This window comes from Ictidomys tridecemlineatus, chromosome 10 (genome assembly GCF_052094955.1).
Source record: "Ictidomys tridecemlineatus isolate mIctTri1 chromosome 10, mIctTri1.hap1, whole genome shotgun sequence".
In the NCBI taxonomy this organism is placed as follows: Eukaryota; Metazoa; Chordata; class Mammalia; order Rodentia; family Sciuridae; genus Ictidomys; species Ictidomys tridecemlineatus.
Window position 1 is genome coordinate 109,464,146 of NC_135486.1, and position 18,965 is coordinate 109,483,110.

Here is an 18,965-nt window from a genome sequence, read left to right on the forward strand (position 1 = left end):
TTCAGTATATGGACCTTAGGTGTCTGTAGGACACACACTGCCAGAGCTTCCTGGCAGGACACACACTGCCAGAGGGTCTTCCAAGTGATGACTTGGCATGGAGGAAAATTTGGAAAAGGCTGCACACATGTGAGAACAGCTATAGAAATGCCGAAAGGTATCACTTCTTATCTTAGGGATCTAATCCTAAATTGTGCCAAAGGCTCAGTTTTCTGACTCCTGGGTGAAACTTACCAAAGCCAACAGGACAACAGGACTTTGTTTTATAAAATCTACAACTGGAAGTCTTCAAGGGAAGTACAGGGCAAAGGTATAAATGATGAGATGAGTGGTGGAGTAGTTTCCATTAGACGCCCTCTGAAGAATGTGTACCTTAACCCCTGCTCTGTGCAAAGGGGAAAAAATGTTTTTTTTTTTTTTTTAACATTTGGACTTGCTCAAATAATAACAAAACTTGCTTTGTGATTGTAGAATGATGTGTTGTTGGGGTGTACTTTAATTAACTACCACAGGATTAGGAGGCAGGGCCTTTATCCAGCCAACAATGCTGTAAGCAGTCAGTCTCTTCCCACCTGTGAGTGAGCATTCCCCAGCTTCCTTAAATGCAAAACATGGAGCTTCCTGATAAAAGTAGAAGCACAAGAGGGTTATTGTGTCTCTTTTCTTGACCTTTGCTTTCCTTCTTTTTCTCCCAGAGAGATCAACAGAAAGTCATGGATCTTTTACTTGCTGTGCCACATGCCAGATACTGGTTTCCTTATGTTTACTGACTTTCCTCAAACATACAACAAATGTTCCCCTGACATTGTCTGTGTCCTGCTCTGGATTAGCACAAAGGACAGCTAGCATTTCAGATGTTTCTATTGGGCAGGCTCCCTTTCCAGTTGGTAAAGTCTTACCTGATACAATTCAAATCAGTTTCTTTCATGGCACATTGGACCACATGTGCTTCCCCAGCACTTTTCTCTGTTACAGATAACCTAGAAAGTGCTTTCTTTATTTTCTTTGCAAGACTATGGCTCTGGCCTCACCTGGGAATGCTTCTCCCTGGCACCCAGGACCTGGCACCCAGGACCTGGCACCATTTTTTTAAAGAGCCCCTACTGCAAGCCAAGTCCTGTGCCTGCTCTGGGGAACTCCCCGCTGAATCAGACAGAGTTCCTGTCCTCAAGGAACTTTCAGTCACAGGAACAATAAAACATGGCAGTGGGGATAGGATGACGTCAGGTACACGGTTCTAGGAGATGTCAGTCATTCATCCCGGGAATAGGAAAGGAGCCTTCCTCCATGAAGTCATACTTCAGGTGTGTCTTGACAGATGAAAGGAAGAGTGTCTCTGCCAGGTGGACAAGAGGGGACAGGAAGGGCTCTCCTGCAAGAAGGAACAGCTTGAGCTCAGGAGCAGAGTCAGTGGGTGATGAATTCTCGTTGAATTGAAATAAAAAGCCCAAAGCGCTCAGAAGGCTGATAGGATGTGTAGGTCAACCTAAGGAGAAAAGCCTAAGACGGCTTTGACAAATAAAAAAGGCAGAAAACAAAACAGGCCTATTTTTTGGTGTCACAAAATACCGAGGAAAATCAGGATGAATTTTGCGTGGATTTTTATCGTCTTCTTTATATTTTCCTGTATTTTTAAATTTAAAATAATTGTCGGTATTACCTGCTGCCCACGCACTTCTCGGTCTGCAGGGGGCGCACCGGCGGCCACCTCGCCACCTCCTCTAGGGTGAGGGGCGGGGTCTCCAAGGCCGATATGTACTGACGAATGGCTGGTCGGGCTGTCTGTCACGACGTCCCGCCTCCGCGCTACGTCACATGACGCAGCCCATCATGGCGGCAGGAGCGCGGCTGCCCGGGCCCGCGGCTCCGCAGGGTTGCTGCCGTTGCTGCTGTTGAGAGGCGGCGGCGGCGGCGCAGGCGGCGCAGACTGGCGGGCAGGATGGTGTTTCTGCGGCCGGAGCGGCGGGTGCGGACTAGGAGCCGGGCTGAGGTTTGGCCGAAGCAACGTGTGCCCAGGAGCAGCCGGCGCGGGTGTCTCTGAGGCAGCGGAGGGAGGCAGGACCGACTGACTGGCGGACGGACCGACCCACAGAAGGCGACCCGAGAGCCGGCCCCGGGGGGCTGTGCCGTGGGCGAGATGCCGGGGCCGCCTGGGTTACAGCTGCTGCTGCTGCTGCTGCTCCTGGCCGCCGGCAGTGCCGGGGCCGCGCCACTTCCGCAAACAGGTGCAGGTAAGCGGGCCGCGGCGGGCGCGGGGCTGCGGGGCCGCTTCGGCGAGGCTGGGGCCGCGGGTCGGCGGGGTCTGGCCTCGGCGCGGAGGGATCAGAGGGCGTGCAGAGTGCAGCAGGCCCCGGGACGCTAATGATGAGGGAGATTTCTGCCGCAGGGGCGTGGGATGGGGGCGGGGGCGAAGCGGTGCCGTGGGGGCTGGGGAGAGCGGCGGGAGAGGTGGCCACCAGCGACCCCTCTCCACTAGGCTGCGGTACCGGCTCTGGACCTGTTGCCTAAAGGTCCCCAGCTTATTCCCTTCACGACAGTTCTGTTCCTTTCCCAGATGTCACCTGCCTCTTGTGCATTTCTCACATCTTATTGTAAGAACCATTTCTTAGCTCTCATCATACTTAAATGCAAATGACTTGTCGAGCTGTGCCGAGTTTCCTTCCCTCTCTGCAACTTGTTCTGAAGTTGTAAATTGATTTTAGACACTGTGCTTTTTATTTGGAATGAATCTCAGGGGATGAGAAGGAAACAACGATGATATTTCTATTTTAGGAAGCCAGTGATTAGAGTAGCAGATTTTGAATAACTATTGACAAACTGGCTTAAGGGTAATTGAAGTTTCTATTTTAGCGTTAACAGCGTGTGATTTTCCTTTTTCTCCGCCCCCCTCCACATTTTCTTCATGTTGTTTGCATTTTGGAGATTTATTATCCTAAAAAAAGCTTCAACCCAAGAAAGCATTTCAAGTTGGACTTTTTTTTTTTTTTAAAGGAGGAAAAATATCTAGGTAAACTTGCCTTGCTTGTCTACTGATTATTGTTGCAATGAGGAGCAGTTGAAATTTGATAGATTAAAAAAATAGTGTTGGAAGAAACCTTAAATAAAATGGAGTCCAATTTCTTCATCTTACAGTTGAAGAATGGTGGTCAAATGACCTACCCAAGGTGACACAGCTAAATTGTAGTTGGAGCTGCAAACCCAGGTCTTAGATTTCTACGCTTGTGTGATTTTTTTTTTTTTCAGTTTTCTTCAAGTCTTGTAGTGGTTAATGGAATATTACTCCTGAGTCAGGAGTTATTTTAGAATAATTTTAATTGGCTGCTGAATGTGGAAGTTCTGCCTTCAGTAAAGACACATTTGTTAGATAAATCTACAGTGAAAACTATATGTAATTGCTTCCAGAGCTACACCAGGAATGCCTTTGAATGTTAGTGTATCATTGTACTTTATAAAGTAGCACCAGATTTTTGCTATTACCTGAGAGCAAATCTTTGTAAGATGAATTTTGTGTTCTGGTACATAAGAGTGTTGTCCAAAGTGTATAGACAGCCCAGGTATAAGTCTCAGAAAGTACCTGGGAAGTTATAAAAGATTATGTGGAAAGATAGTGATGTTGATATTTAAAGATATTGCTATTGAAATTCACAATTAGCACTGAAGTAGGATGGTGGATACAGAATATTTTTATGTCAAGGGAATTCAAGAAGCTTCCAGAAGACTTTGCACTTAGTTGAATATTTGTACATTTTGGCAAACAAGTTCTTTATAGGAACCTATAAAAATATGTCTGACTCTACACCTCTTCCCATGAATTTTATTCCATTCTTTTACCATTTTATGCAGGCATAAATTATAAAAGCTGAGTTTTGTTGGGTTACTGTAAACAAAGTAATCAGGAAAATGAACCTGTAAGTAGAAATATCATATCTTGACATAAATAAAGCACAGGGAAGGACTTGATAATTTATAGCAACTTTTGCAGATTGTTCTTTCTGGTTCTTGGACCAGAAGGTATATATATGGTTAAGGTGTATGGTATGTGAAAAATAGGTACCTAGAGTTAAATTCAGTGGGAAAGATGCATAGACATTTGTCTTTACATCCAAAAGAGGTTATTAATTCTGAACTGGGATAGATTCTTGGTCATGATGTTTTAGACCAAGAAGAATAAAAAAACCTTTGAGCTAATCCCGATTAGTGAGCTGTGGTTAAGAAAAGAAGAACAACTTTTTTTTTTTTTTAACATTTTTAGTTGTAGATGGACACAATACCTTTATTCTGTTTATTTATGTATTTGTTTAAAAAATTTTTTTTTAGTTGTTGATGGACCTTTATTTATTTATATGTGGTGCTGAGAATCAAACCCAGTGCCTCACACATGCCAGGCAAATGCGCTACTGCTGACTCCCAACCCCAGCCCCTGTTTGTTTATTTTTTTTTATAACTTTATTTTATTTATTTATATGTGGTGCTGAGGATCGAACCCAGGGCTTGCATGTCTGAATGCTCTACTGCTGAGCCAGAACCACAGCCCCTGTTTGTTTATTTTTATGTGGTGCTGAAGATCAAACCCAGTGCCTCACACTGGGTAGAAGCAAATTCTGGAAGAACTCTTGAACATAGATGGGAGGTGAAAGAGCACTTAAACATTGAAAATGAAACTCTCAAGCTTATGATGATCTAGGGTAGGGGCCTGTGCGCCAAACCAAAATAGGGCTAACTTTTCTCAATTAAGCACAGACCCATTGCGTAGGGTCTTTTGCTTCCTTGGTCATATTCTTTCTAAAGTGCAGAGTTTAATGGTGCAGTGTTAAAAGTATGCTTATCACAAATAGGTTGAAAAAAATATTTGAGTTTTATCCTTTGTCAGCCTATTTGTATGGGGAACAAATGAGGCAGTTAACTAAAATTCAGCTTTTAAATTGAAGTTCATTTTTCCAAAGTGTCTTTGTCATCCAGAGTTATTTCTGGGTTTGACAGTCGAAAAGGTATTTACTCATTGAACTTAATAAAACTGTGTAAATATGTGGATTGCCCTTGACCCTCAGATCAGAAGGCATTTCTTGGTTGAACTTTATTTTGGGCCTCTTCGTGGCTATGGAATGCCCTTGTGCCCCTGTCTGGGAGCCTCTTTTCCTGAGAATCCAATATTTCTGCTGCAAGGCCCTTATTGTTATGTAGATTGAGACCTTGCTGGTCCCACTAGGAAGCTTACATAAAGGGAGAAAGTCTACTGTTTTCATACACTGTTAAATAACTATACTGAGATTATAGTTTAGTCTTTTCCTGCAGATCATGGTTATCGCATAATTCTTCTCTGGAAAACATGATGGTTCCTTTTGTAAGATTCCCAGGATTCACATCATAAATTGAAATTCAAAATAAAGAAAGATCATGTATATGTGAAAGTATTCCTCTGAGCCCCACTTTCTTATTAATATTAGGATAGTGCTTAGACAGGGAAGCCCACTTCTATTGTTCTGTGGCATATTAGGTCACAGAGTACAGAGGAAGCTTTTAGCAGTTCCAGATAAAGGCCCTCACGGAAGCCTGTGAAGCTGGTGGGACTCAGCCACAAACACAGTTTGTGAAACCCTGGTTTTCATTTTGAACAGACTTTTATCTTGAAAAAGATTTCTATATAAGTAAAGGAATTGCTTTCTGAAGTATGAGTTGTTGTGATTATTTTAATAATTTTTGAGAAATAAAAATTTTCAACAGGCAAATTCTTTTAGGATTTATGGCTATAAGGTTTGAAATCGGATTTAGATTGAGATGCTATAATTGCTTTTACTTGATGATATTTTTTGTTTAGTAAATATGCCCATCTGCACAGTAAAAGGAAGTCTGTCCAGTTTCGTAGCTGATCAGCATTGAAGTTACCAAATTTCTACTGTTTTGCTAATATCAATGTGCTGATTGTTCATGCAATATTCTTTAAATTTGGAGAGTCCTTGGGCCCTCTCTGTCCCCTGTGGGCCTTGTCACTTAGATAACAACTGTACATATAATAAAAAAGACATTGTCATGTAAACAGGGGATGTCCAGGGTTCTGAAACAGTTAAACAAATGAGTCCTCAAAAAAGTCCTTGTAACTGGATGTAGAAAAAGAATATAACTTTTCAGTGCAGTTGAGAGTAAATCTGTGAACTAATCCTAGGTGGAACATGATGTCCTAGAAAGAACTTAGGCTTTGGAGTTAGACTTAGGTGTGAGGTCTTCCTTTTCTGCTTCACTAGCTTTAAGATAGTGGGCCAGTTTCCTGGGCTTTTCTGACTTCTTAGCACTCAACTATTAAAAAGAATGTTTACTGTATAAAGGGATGTTGGGAGGGTGGGATAGTCTTGCAGTGAGACAGCATATCTGTTAGCATTTTATGTACTTGGTAATGTAGATTTTTTTTAAACACTTCAATTTTTTTTTTTTTTGTAAATTTGGTGGGTTGTTATAGGATTGACTAATGGCAGGTGGTATAACTTCAGAGATTAAGCTGTTTCACAGGAATTGCCTAGAATTTACTGGATTTGAAATCTTTGTTTCTCAGAATAAGTTGATATATGATGAATGGAGACCAATAGAAATAAATAAATCTGGTTGATTTATATATGATGTATAAGCTGATATTGTTACTTCTTGAAATATATAAAGTTGAGAAACTATGCTATAAATTTTTAGGATGACCTAGATCCGTCTGCTTTTTTTCATAATAAACCTGTTTTTAGGCCTCAGCATGACTAAAGCTCTTGCGAGTGAACAGTCTCTGGTTTTAATTTACTTAGAAGTACAAGAGCAATCTAAGTTTCCTTGATCCCAGACATAGTTGCATATTTGCATTAAGCATCCCCAAAGGCAGTGAGACTGAGGAAGAACTTGCCTAGGGCTTACGTTTTCCCCTGAGAAAATGTCCTTTGGGAAGATTAGGGTTTTTGTTTTTTTTTTTTTTCTCTCCTTTAAAATTGTGTACTTTTGCAGTCTACTGACTGTGCTTTATTCTTCATAATTTTAATGTGCTTCTAAGATGTGAGGGAAGGGTTATTGTAGAGAGGAGAAGCTGGACCAACCTCTCTGGTCTGGAACAGACTGCCACATTTAGGGTTGCTATGATTCCATATGAGGACTCAACTTTTTTTTTTTTTTGAGTCCTCATATGAAGATACCATTTTAAGAGAAAGCTGGGGAAATATGGTAAAATCATTGTGTCTGTGGAGCAAAAATATCGAAGTGAGGTATTTTAAAATTGTGGTAAGTGACTAACTTGGAACCATGCCTTGGCATTACAGTTATTTGCCACAGAAAACAGTCATATCAGAAAAATAACCTGAGTATTTTTAAAATGTTTTCTTGGCAAAGGTTAGCACAGTGCAGCAATCCCAAAGCTCATTTGATTTTATTGTGATTCAAGTGGGAAAAGTGAGAACTGTTGATGCCAAAAGTCTCAGGTGCCTGAAGCCTGACAAGCGAGTGCCTCTTATTCTGCTTGCCCCTTCTAGGGCTTGCCTTCTGTCTGCCAAAGCTACCAAGAGTGACTTGTGTTCCCTTGACTTCCTGGGACTGGAGGTGATGGTAGTGGTGGTAACCTGAAACTTGACATTTTTGGCAATTTTTATTTTACCATATAGTATGTGTTTGTTTTCATATTTTTAAAGACTTCAGTTACCATCAGGTCAAATAGATGTGTGGACCATGTGTCATGGCCACAGTAGCCCCTGGCTCCCTGTATCTAACCCCAGTTTGGTCAGGGAAGATCATAGCATCTACAAATCTGCAGTAGTGTGTCTCGTTCCTGCTTCCATTCTCCACCTTGTATGACTTTTCTTAAGAGCAAAATTGATCTGCTTACAGTTTGCAGAATATTCTGTGCAAATTCCCATCCTCCATTTCTGTATGTATTCTTCCTATTTGCGAATGCCTGTCTCTTCTCTTTCTTTTCCAGGTTCAGATTTTTTTTTTTTTTAACTTCTTCATAAACTCAGCTTCCTACTGAGCTCTGTGTCCTGGAACGGTCCTTAGAGATTACTACCCTGGTGAACTCTAGGGTCTGTACCTGTGGGACAAGATATTGCATGGGTGCTGGGTGAACATAGTTCAGTTTAGATTTTGATTTATCTTCAGTTCATCCTTTTAAAATTTTGACTTAGGTGACTCTTTAAGGTATAGAATACATACATTGGTACACTGACATGTTTTAGTGGTTTGTAGATAATTTACATGGAATGGAAGTAGGGAAAATTTACTGTTAGACTGTGTGATCAGATGGGTTTGGAGTCATTGTACCAGTCTACCACTTGTGCTTAATAAAACACTACTTATCATCATTGTTTCTCTTTTTCATTATTGGGGATTAAATCCATGGGTGCTTTACCACTGAGCTACATTTCCCAGCCCTTTTTATTTTGTGTTCTGAGATAGAGGGTCTTGCTAAGTGCCTAGGCTGGCCTGGAACTTCTGATCCTTCTGCTATGACCTCCCATGTAACTGGGATTACCGGCATGAACCACCGTTTCTGTCTTTGTTTAAGTCTCTTTATCTGGATTGCAAGGACAGTGTCTCATATCATTGGTATTTCTAATGTGTTTGCATGGTGTGTAACTAGTGATAGATGCCCAATTGGAACTTAGAAATGAGGATGATGAAGATGGTAGTGGAGAAAAGAGTTCTGCAGTGTGCAGGTGTGTTGGAAGGAGTTGGTGAAAGTTAGCATCTCATTCTCCTGCAGACGTGACCTTTCAACCAGTCAAAGCCTTCATTTGGAATGAGGCCATTTATTGTGTTTTTGTTTTGATAAAATTTTTGGTAGTCTTTAAAAAATACAATAAACTTTGAGAAAACTTTTACATAGAAAAATTGCAGAGATAACACAGAGTGTTCCTGTATTTCTCTTACCCAGTTTCCCCTATTGTTAACATCTTACGTTAAATGTAGTACATTTGTCATAACTAAGGAAACAATATTAATTATTATTATAACTGAAGTCCCCACTTGAGTATCTTTCTTATGTCCTTTTTCTCCTCCAAGATACCTCATTATGTTTAGTAGTCCTGTCTCCTTGGGCTCCTCCAGTTGTTCCTTGCTTTTGATGACCTTGACAGTTTTGAGGTGTGTTGGTCAGGTGTTTTGTAGTGTCCCACCACTGAGCTTCTTTGATGGTTTTTCATGATTAGGTGTGGATTATAGGTTTTGAGAGGAAGATCACAAAGATAAAATGCCTTTCTCATCTTGTAATGTCAAGGGTGCTAAATGCTTTCTGCATGACCTGACACTGGTCACCTGGCTGAGGGGGAGTTTGACAGCTTTCCTCCCTCTCCAAACTGTCATTTGCACACTGCACAATGTGAGTTAATGTTCCACCCCGAGGGGGAAGTAACTACAGATATGATTTGGAATTCTTCTGTATGGGAGATTTGACTATTCTCCCCCATTTATTTCTTTATGCAAGCTTCTGTTTATATCAGTTTGGACACATGGATATTTATTGGCTTTGTAATCCAATGTTGTGTTATTTACTTTGTTGCTCAAATTGTAGTAGCCTTGGCCCTTGGGAGCACTTTCATTTGGCTCCTGTTTTCTTTTCTCTTTTTATGATAGTACTTCCTTACTTTCTGGCATTACAAGGAGTGACAGGCTCATCTTGTATATTCCCTGCCCCAGTCTTAGAATCAGCCATTTCTCCAGGGAGCCCTGGTTCATTTGTTTGGAGAAGGATATTGTAAACCAAGATCTGGGTGCTGGGTTTGCTCGATGCTCCTGGGACACTTAAATAATGAGTTTTAATCTTCTGCTTCCTTTGTCTACTCTTTAGTACTGGGGGAGGAACAATTTTGTAGGGACAAAGGACCACTTAGAGACAGGCAAGTTGCAAGAAATCTGTTGATGTTCTCTCCCTGGCATTCTTTTAAATACCATCACATATATTTTGAATACCACATTTGTGGTATTAATTGCATTATGATAATGTTGGTAGGATATTATTTTTCTTTTTAAAGCAGCAGATGTATGAAAAGTAGATTTGATTTACCACAAAATAGCCAAATTCCTCAGAGTGCAAGGGGAACTTCTTTGGCCTAAACCTTTAGCAAGAGAGGATTATTTTAGGAAGTCTTTCAACATTGGAATACTTTTAAAGGGATTGTGGGCAACTCCTTTAATTGGTCAAAGTTCAGATAAAAATGTCTGAAGGCAAGGCTCTGGAAGTTCCCAAGGGGCTGTGGACGTGTTTCCATCTGTTTCCAGAGCTTTTCATTTCATTTTTATCACGGAAAATGTCAAACATATATTAATAAAATAAATGGTGAATCTTCACTTCCCTTTTGCCCAGCATCAGCAGTTTTAAATTTACAGTCAGTCTTGTTTCACCTGTACCCTTACTACTGCCAGCAAGCACCCTTTTGTTTTGATGTAAAACCCAGCCCCGGGTTCCTTCAGTTGTAACTGCTTCAGGAGGAAGAATGTTTCATAAAAACAGGATCGCTTGTATCAGGATCAGCATCTATTGTGTAGGTATTTGCAAAAGTATAGACTTGGGATTCTGACTAACCACTTGAATCAGAGTTCTGTTCTAATATTCTGCTCCTATCCTTTGCCCTCTGCAACACAAATACTGTATTTTCTAGATATAAAGTCATCATTTATTTAATAGAAACCTGCGACTTGTGTAACTAAGGATGTTCAAAGAAAAAAAAACAATTAAAATTTAAAATTAATGCTAGGTAGTGCTGATCATCATGGCTGGACATTGCTCTGAAGAGTCCTCTGTGAAAAAGCAGAGGTGCTGTAACCTCTAAGTAACTTCTGTCTTTTTTTGACTTCAGCTTGACCTCAAGAAGTTGATATGAATAATAGCCTCTGTACATTTTATAACTATCCTGTATAAATACCCAAAACTGGAAGCTGGGAGCTTGACAGTAGATGATGACACTATGGACCGAGGATCTCCTGGCGTAGATGTGCCAGGCATCAGTCCATTGCAGCTTGAGTTAGGAGGCCTTATACTATGCAGGAAGTTCAGTTAGAGCAGGTGTAACACATACATCCTTAACTCCTCGCTGACTGTTCATGTGCGTGGTGACTGTCAAGGCCCCCCATCCCTCAGTTGTTAACATTTTGCTTTAAATTGTTTATTTTTCAAAGCTAATTTATTTTGATATAGACTAGAATTTGTAGCCTATTTCATGTTTTTCAATAGGTGCTTTTTAAAAAGCTAGTTATATTTTGATGTATTTGCTGTGAATGTTTTGATGTGTGAAATATTCTGATGATGAGCTTAAAAAAAGTGAACCATTTATCTCAGAAACTGCTACATTGTAATGAGTATATAATCAGTTGAGTTTGAGAACATCATAGGCTCATGCACTAGTACACTCTTAGCAACATGTATACCTTGAGTGGGAGAATTTAGTTATAAGCAGCTCTGCAAGTGTTTTATTTTTTAAAAAAAAAATTTTATTTCATTTATTTATTTATATGTGTGCTGAGACTCGAACCCAGTGCCTCACACATGCTAGGCAAGCGCTCTACCACGGAGCCACAGCCCCAGTCCACTCTGATAGTATTTTCTTGAGAGAGAAGTTGTCCTTATTTAAGTTAAACAACTACAGTTTAATTTTAAAGGACTATGTCCTTTCCCCTTTTCAAATTCATGTTCAAAGTTCATTCCCTTAATATGGACTATTTTTTGCCATGTTGAAGAAGAGACTTGAGTTTGATACACTGTAATTCAACTTTTTTGTTGTTATTGTTTTCAGTAGTAGAGGTTGAACCCAGGGACACTGTACCGTTGAACTATATCTCCACCCCTTTTTCCTTTTTTATTTTGAGACAGGCTCTTGCTAAATTGCTGAGGCTGGCCTTGAACTTGCAATCCTCCTGCCTCGACTCCTGAGTTGCTGGGATTACAGGCATGCACCACCACGCTGGGCTACAATCTTTATTTATGTGAAGTATATCTCTAAGAAAGGAGGATGAGTTTGCAGTTCGTTTGCATGTTTAAACTATCTATTTTAACCAACTAGTAATTGTAAAATTTTGTAGTTTCAGCTTTTTATTGCAAAACTCATGTATTGTCATCTCTTGGGCATTTTTCAAATTAGGTGCTAAAACTGGGGGCAGTGGTGGAGCGCCTGAGGTCCTAGCTCCTTGGGAGGCTGAGGCAGGAGGATTGCTTGAGCCCAGGAGTTTAAGACAAACCTGGGCAACATTGTCAGGACCCCATCTCAAAAAAAAAAAAGAAAGAAAGAAAAAAAGATTAGCTGCTAAATTTAAGTTTTAAGTGTTTCACTACAGATTCTTCCTTAGAACCTCAATAAATTATACCTGTGCTCCTTTGAAAAGGAGATTTCTCTTCCTACCTGCCTGGTAGCTCGTCTCTATAGGCAGCAACTGTTCTTTCTCAAGGTTACAGCCTGTCAGTTACTGAGCAGAACCTCACTTGACTTTTACTTCAGACTGTTATTAAAATGCAACACCCATGTGCTGATTGCTAGTAAAGCACTGAAAAATAACAAACTTACCAAAATAGTCCCTGGGAACTCTACAGAGGGCTGCGGTAGCAGTGCAATCCAGAAATCTGTAATTTAACTTCGTTTTCTTTAAGGAAAATAAAATTAACTTTGATAAAAGATCCAGTGTTAGCCCAAAAGACACCTGGTAGGTTTAGAAAATTTTGGCATTGTAAATCCTTGTCCATAGAACATTAACGCTGAAATACCAGTTTACAGGTAGAGGAATGGAGACCAGAGAAGTTAACAGTGCAATCCTACATGCCAGGTAGAGTCAGGTAATTCTGGCATGAGGAACCCTAGCAAACAGTCCTCCAGGGGAACCACCTCATACTTTAAAGACACTCTTGTTAGTGTGATATATGTAGCCTAACTCCAATCAGTCTCTTTTAGATATGTATTTTTCTAGTTATTGTCTGAAAGTATAGAGGTGAAATTTTAAACTGTCATAAATTGATTCTTGAAAAATTAAAGAAGAGTCCATTTTGAAAATTGAAAACAAATGCTAACCTCCATAATTAAGTTTAAAAAACCACATTTGTATATGTTTATAATTATTATTATATATTTTTATTTATTTATTTATCTTATTTTTTGGTACTGGGAATTTAGCCCAAGGTTGCTTAACCACTGAGCCACATCCCCAGCCCATTTTATTTTTTATTTTGAGACAGGGTCTTGCTAAATTGCTTAGGGCCTTACTAATTTGCTGAGGCTGGTCTGGAACTTTGATCCTCCTGCCTCAGCCTCCTGAGTCACTGGGATTACAGGTGTGTGCTACCATGCCTGGCTATTACATATGTACAACCAATGAAAGGAAATTACAGCATTTAAATAAAAGTGGTAAGAATTTTTTTCTGATTTTTAAGAAATATAGTCATAAACATGTAAACATTCTTTTGTAAACATGGAAAATCTTTTAGACACCATCAATTTATCTGTGTTTTGGAGCAGAAGGTGGGGCGGCTAGGCCCCTTTTTAAGATTCTGCTAACTACTGTGATCCGCAGGAACAGTGCTCATCTGCAGGTATTTTGTGTATTCTTTCTGGGTCCACAGGCAGGTAGGAATTAGGCATGTGCAGTAGTAGGCAAATGCCATTTTCCTTTTCTTTCTCAGCTTCTTAACACCAGCTTCTTGATCTGGGTGCTTTGTCCCTTCCTTTCTAAGCTCTAGCAACATTCTGGAGCTTGGTCAGCAGCAGCTGCCCTGGCTCTCATCCCTTCCTCTTGCATGTGTAATAAGTAGATGACAATTCACTGAATCTCTGTTTTCTACATGACCTTATCCTAGTTATCAAGGATAACTTTTTAATAGAATAATTTTATGGTTCTTTTACTACTAATCACCATATTTCTTTCCATGACCCTTTTAAAAAGGTCATCCTCTCAAGTTCAAAACTAGCCTTGGCAACTTAGTAAGGCTCTAAGCAACTTTCCAGACCCTGTCTCAAAACTTAAAAATGAATAGGTAAATAAAAACAGCTGGGGTTAAGTGCACCTGAATTCAATCCCTGCTACCAATAAATAAATAAATAAGCAAGCCAGCCATCCTCTGACTTCCAGGGCAGTGCGCTCCTGTCGCCTCCGCAGCACCCTCCATCCTCGTTCTTGTTCGGCTGTTTCTTTGTCACATCCCTTAAATATTTTTTGTCTCCTTGGATTTCTTTTCTTTTCCCTTCTTCCCATCCTCTTATCTCTTTTAAAAGTTATAATATTTGTCAAATAATGCATTAAATGGTTTTAAAAGTTAAATACTTTTCCAGGGCTTATAATGAAAAGAGTGAGCCCCTTTCCCCATACTGTCCCTCCCTGTCCTGGCTATTAGGATTCTGCCTGATCCCCAGCCACAGTGTCCTGCAGCTGTTTTAGCCATATTGCTAAATTACATGCTTGCGCCATTCTTGGTTTAATTAAATACTAAATTTCTACTGTGGAAGAAGAGGGTTTATACATTCACACACGGATATGTACTTCCCCTTTTCTGTTGAGGTTTTGTGGGGGATTGAACTCTACCACTGGGCTATGTCCCAGCCATTTAAAAAAATTTTTTTTTGAGACAGGGTCTCGCTAAGTTGCCTCAACCTTGTAATCCTCCCACTTCAGCCTTCAGAGTTGCTAGTATTACAGGTGTGTGCCACCAGACCTGGCTCAATAGTTTCAGAGTTTTTGATTAACTTTCTTCTCATCATTTAAGGTTTATTATTTATTTTTATGACTACAGATACTATTCCCAGTTGACCCTATGGTGTTTCTGATGATTTAAGTTTCTTTGAAATCTTTTGTTTTCACTGGATTTGCCCTTTGTTACCATTTTTTAATTTTTGTATGCACATCATTAATGTATCCCATAGTGTTGGGCAGGGATCTAAGTTCCGGTGTGTTTGACTGGTCTGTCCTGGAACCTCTGGACCCTGTTCTGGGCTTGGAATGGTGTGCTCTCACTGACTTTTATGTTCTTTTTTTTTTTTTTTTTTTTTTTTAGAAAGAGAGAGAATTTTTAATATTTATTTTTTAGTTCTCGACAGACACAACATCTTTGTTGGTATGTGGTGCTGAGGATCGAACCCGGGCCGCACGCATGCCAGGCAAGCGCGCTACCGCTTGAGCCACATCCCCAGCCCCACTTTTATGTTCTTTTGAGAGATAAGAGGCCATTTGACCTATTCCTTTCCTATGTCATCTTCTTACCCTCTCCTTGGGAGCATTTAGACTTTTCTCTAGATTCTGAAAAGTTCTCAAACTGTGCCTTGGTAGGTGTCTCTTTCCCCTTATCACATTCATTAACATAGACACTCAGAAGGCGGTTTGCCCTTTGAGAGCCCTGGAAAATTCTTATTTATGTTTACATACACATACCCCTTTAGGGAGAATTGCCTCCTCTTCCTTTTCTTCATTCTTTCCTTCTAAAACTTATCAGTTGGATTTTTTAGAATGAGACTCTGCTTTACTTCTGTTGATCTTTTTGTCTCTCTGTACCACCGTGTGAATTTTTCTATTATGCTTAATTGTCAGGAGCTTCTTCCATTCACTTATTCATTCATTTAGAGATGGGTCACACTGTTTGCCCAGGCTGGACTCACTCCTGGGTTCAGGTGATCCTCCACCTCAGCCTCCCAAGTCACTGTATCAACAGGTGCATGCCACTGTACCTGGCTCCCCTACTTTTTAAGTGGCGTCTCTCTTGTCGTGCATGTAGTATCTCCTCTTAATCCTGAAAATATCATAGTTATTTTGTTTTAGTTTTTTTTCTTGTCCTACCCCTTCATGTCTGTTTATGTTGGTTTCTGTCCTTTACCTAAGAGGTTTTCTTAAGTGTTGGGTGATTTTTTTTTTTTGAATATCCACTCTTCTCAGAGCAGGATTAAAGAACTGACTGGAGGTTTCCTCCTTGGCCCTTTTCTCTCATTCTCCACCTCACATCTGCTGGCAAGTCCTGGCACTGCCAGCTTCCTCCTCCCGCCCTCTGCCCTTCATGGAGTAGAAGAGTGTGCCCTCTGAACATCAGCAGGTAGTGTTATGACCTTGGACAAGTTACTTGGCCTCTCCATTGCCTGGTTTCTTCATTTTAAAATGGTTACCTACTTCAGAGGTTATTGTAGAATTGCCTGAGTTTAGAATAGTGCCTGGCACATGGTAATCACCATTTATGTATTAGTATTTCATAACCCCCGGACCAAATCACCATCATTGCTTGTGTGAATTATTAAAATACCAAAACATGTTTTCTGCTCATTCCTGTAAAATAGTAATCTCTGCTTTTCCTCATTTTTCCATAGTGCTTCTTGCCATCTCAGGTACTATATATATGTACACACATATATATGTACATATATATAAATGCATATATAATCTTGTTATCTGTCTTCTGCATGAAAATGTAAACTGAGTGCAGGGACTGTTTTTTTCACTTCTGTATTCTCAGAACCAATAGCAGTGCCTGTCTTAAAAGACTCTTGGTAGAGGTTTGTTGGAGGAATGGATGAAGGGTGTGGACTGATAGGTTCCATAGTAGGCAGACTGAGCAACCATAGCAGTAGGAGACACACCTCTCCCCTTACCCTCCTAACTATCTATAGGCTTTTATCATGACTGGTCCTGAGTATCTAGAAACAGTTATATTGGGTTACATTGTCTTTGGGCTTGTCTTTCTCTGTGATATAAAGACAGAGCAGTAGAAGCATTATCAAATAGGAAGCCTTAGGTGATCTTTCCTTTAAGTGCTCTGGAACCCCATCAGGATCAGTATCTGGCTTTAGTTGCGAACATAATACATAAAACTTTATTATGGAGACTTGAACATACACAAGTGGACAGAGGAGTACAATGAATTCTACCCCCGTCCTTCTCCAGGCCTCCCATTCCTGATGGCCACACCACCTTCTGCTGCATCAGCATCACAACTACTTCTTTGCTGAAGAGAAAACTAAGGACACATTACCTAATCATATTAGATTAGCAAGAATTTTTGTTAGATTTTAGGAATCTGGAAGGGTTCTGAGGACACAAGCTCTGGCAAGGTGTTGTAGGAAATTTATTGAGAAAGGCAAACCTGTTTTCCTGGGATCCTTAGGACTCCCTGCCTGGAGATGAACGCACGTGTTTAGTCCTCTACCCTGTTCTTGGCTATATAGTGTAGACCTGGGATTGGCTCAGTGTGGAGGATCTGGTTCGACCGTCATGTTACCCACACGTTTCTCCAGATTGCAATGGGCAGTTGCATGAATGGGAGTATCCTTCCCCCAGACATTAGGGGTACTCCAGGTGACCAGTTGTGGGGGAAGAAGTCCTGGGAAAGTGGCTCTGAGTTTCTGCTTCTGGGATTAGAAGCTTCCCGTTCCCAAACTGGCTTTAGAGAAAGATCCTGCTTGGAGGCTGTTACAGACATATAAGTGCTGTGGGTCACTCTGCACCTCAGCTGTGCCATCAGCTGAGTTAAGATTCTACCGTCAATCCCGTCAGTACATTGAGGTATAGGGCATACTGGACTAACAGAAGTCATCCAGGTCTGACATTCTCTTGGCCAAATTGTGCTATCTTAGGTCTTCTGCAGTAGTTCCCATCCCAATTAGTGTTCTTAAAGTGCAAGGGAACTGACCCTTTGATAACAGATTTTAATGGACTAGGCCGAGAGAAACTAGTTTCATATAAAATGATCTCATTCACAGGTACTCATCAGCAGTTGAATTATGTAACTTTTTTGTGAGTGTGAGAGAACAATTAGACTGGCTGACCTTGGAAATCACTTCTGAACTAGCTAGTGCATTGTAAAGTTGTTCTCTTAGGCTGCTGATCTTCTGCTGAGGGTCTTTGTAGAGCCTCTGATTCATCGACCAGATCATCAGTGTGCTGTTTGCCGTTGTGCGTGCTCGAGTATATTTAGTGCTATGTTCATTTCCCCTTCCCTTTCTAATATTAGAAGACATTAGGGAGCTTTTAGATTATTTGATTTTATCATAAATAGATGTATTGTTACCTTAAGAGCAAGGAAGATATTCAGTAACTTAAGAGTCAGTGCACCTTTATGATAGATGGTTTATAATTTTGAGGTGTTAAATAAATAAAAATGTGTGTTCTGTGATGATTGTCCATGTTTTTTCCCCAAGTGATGAACTAAGTCTCTGGGATGCAAAACTACTTGTTCAAGCCGGTAGAAGAATGGTTTTCTTGGTCTTAACCTTTTCTCTTTTAAAGGCCCAATCTGTGTTTTAGAGGCAGATTTTATGTCAGGACCTTAGCTTCTCTTAGTTTACTGAGTTTCCCTTTTTTTTTTTTTTTTAAGTCTGGTAGCATCAGTTATATTTATTGTTTTTTTTTTTTGGTTTTGCTATACAGGGAATTGAACCCAGGTCCTTGTGCACGCTATGCAAGCCCTCTACCACTGAACTAAACCCCCAGTTCCTCAAAAATTTTAATTCTCAAGGAGGCACAAGGTTCTATTGTACAAATTTCCTGAGGTGAGAGGGTCTAGGGAAACAAAAAACAGACGAGTTGTGTAAAGTACCTGGCGTGAGGACTTGCCTAGCATTCTCAGGGCCTAGGGGACAGTCCCTAGCACTGCCCAAAATGAAAAAGCTGAATGTTAAAGTTCCTAATAGAAGCTTCACATTCCCATTACCTGCACTTTATACATGGCCTCATGGTCATCCCCACACCCACATGTCCTGGGAAGACAGGAAGGAAGGCAATGTCTGCTTATTCCTGGTGTTATCAGGAAGGGATTCCCATTCAGTGAGATGGTGTTCTTTCTTTCTTTCTTTCTTTCTTTTTTTTAAATATTTTATTAGGTATTGACAGACCTTTATTTATTTGTTTGTTTGTTTTTTTATTTATTAATTGGTGGTGCTGAGAATCAACCCAGTGCCTCACTCATTTGAGGCAAGCACTCTACCACTGAACCACTACCCCAGCCCCTCTTTTTTTTTTTTTTTTTTAAAGAGATAGGGTCTTGTTGAATTGCTTAGGACTTCACT

General features: G+C 40.4%; 1 protein-coding gene across 2 annotated transcripts in view; it reads left to right on the plus strand.

The window, feature by feature from the left end:
- Window positions 1-1,802: 1,802 nt before the first annotated feature.
- The window catches only part of Lmtk2 (lemur tyrosine kinase 2), a 93,096-nt gene continuing 75,933 nt past the window's right edge, over window positions 1,803-18,965 (plus strand). For both annotated transcript variants that reach the window (XM_078023711.1, XM_078023712.1), the window contains exon 1: window positions 1,803-2,231. In XM_078023711.1, the coding sequence (XP_077879837.1) occupies window positions 2,138-2,231 (94 nt within the window). In that variant the 5' untranslated portion in view covers window positions 1,803-2,137. The remainder of the gene's footprint in view (window positions 2,232-18,965) is intronic.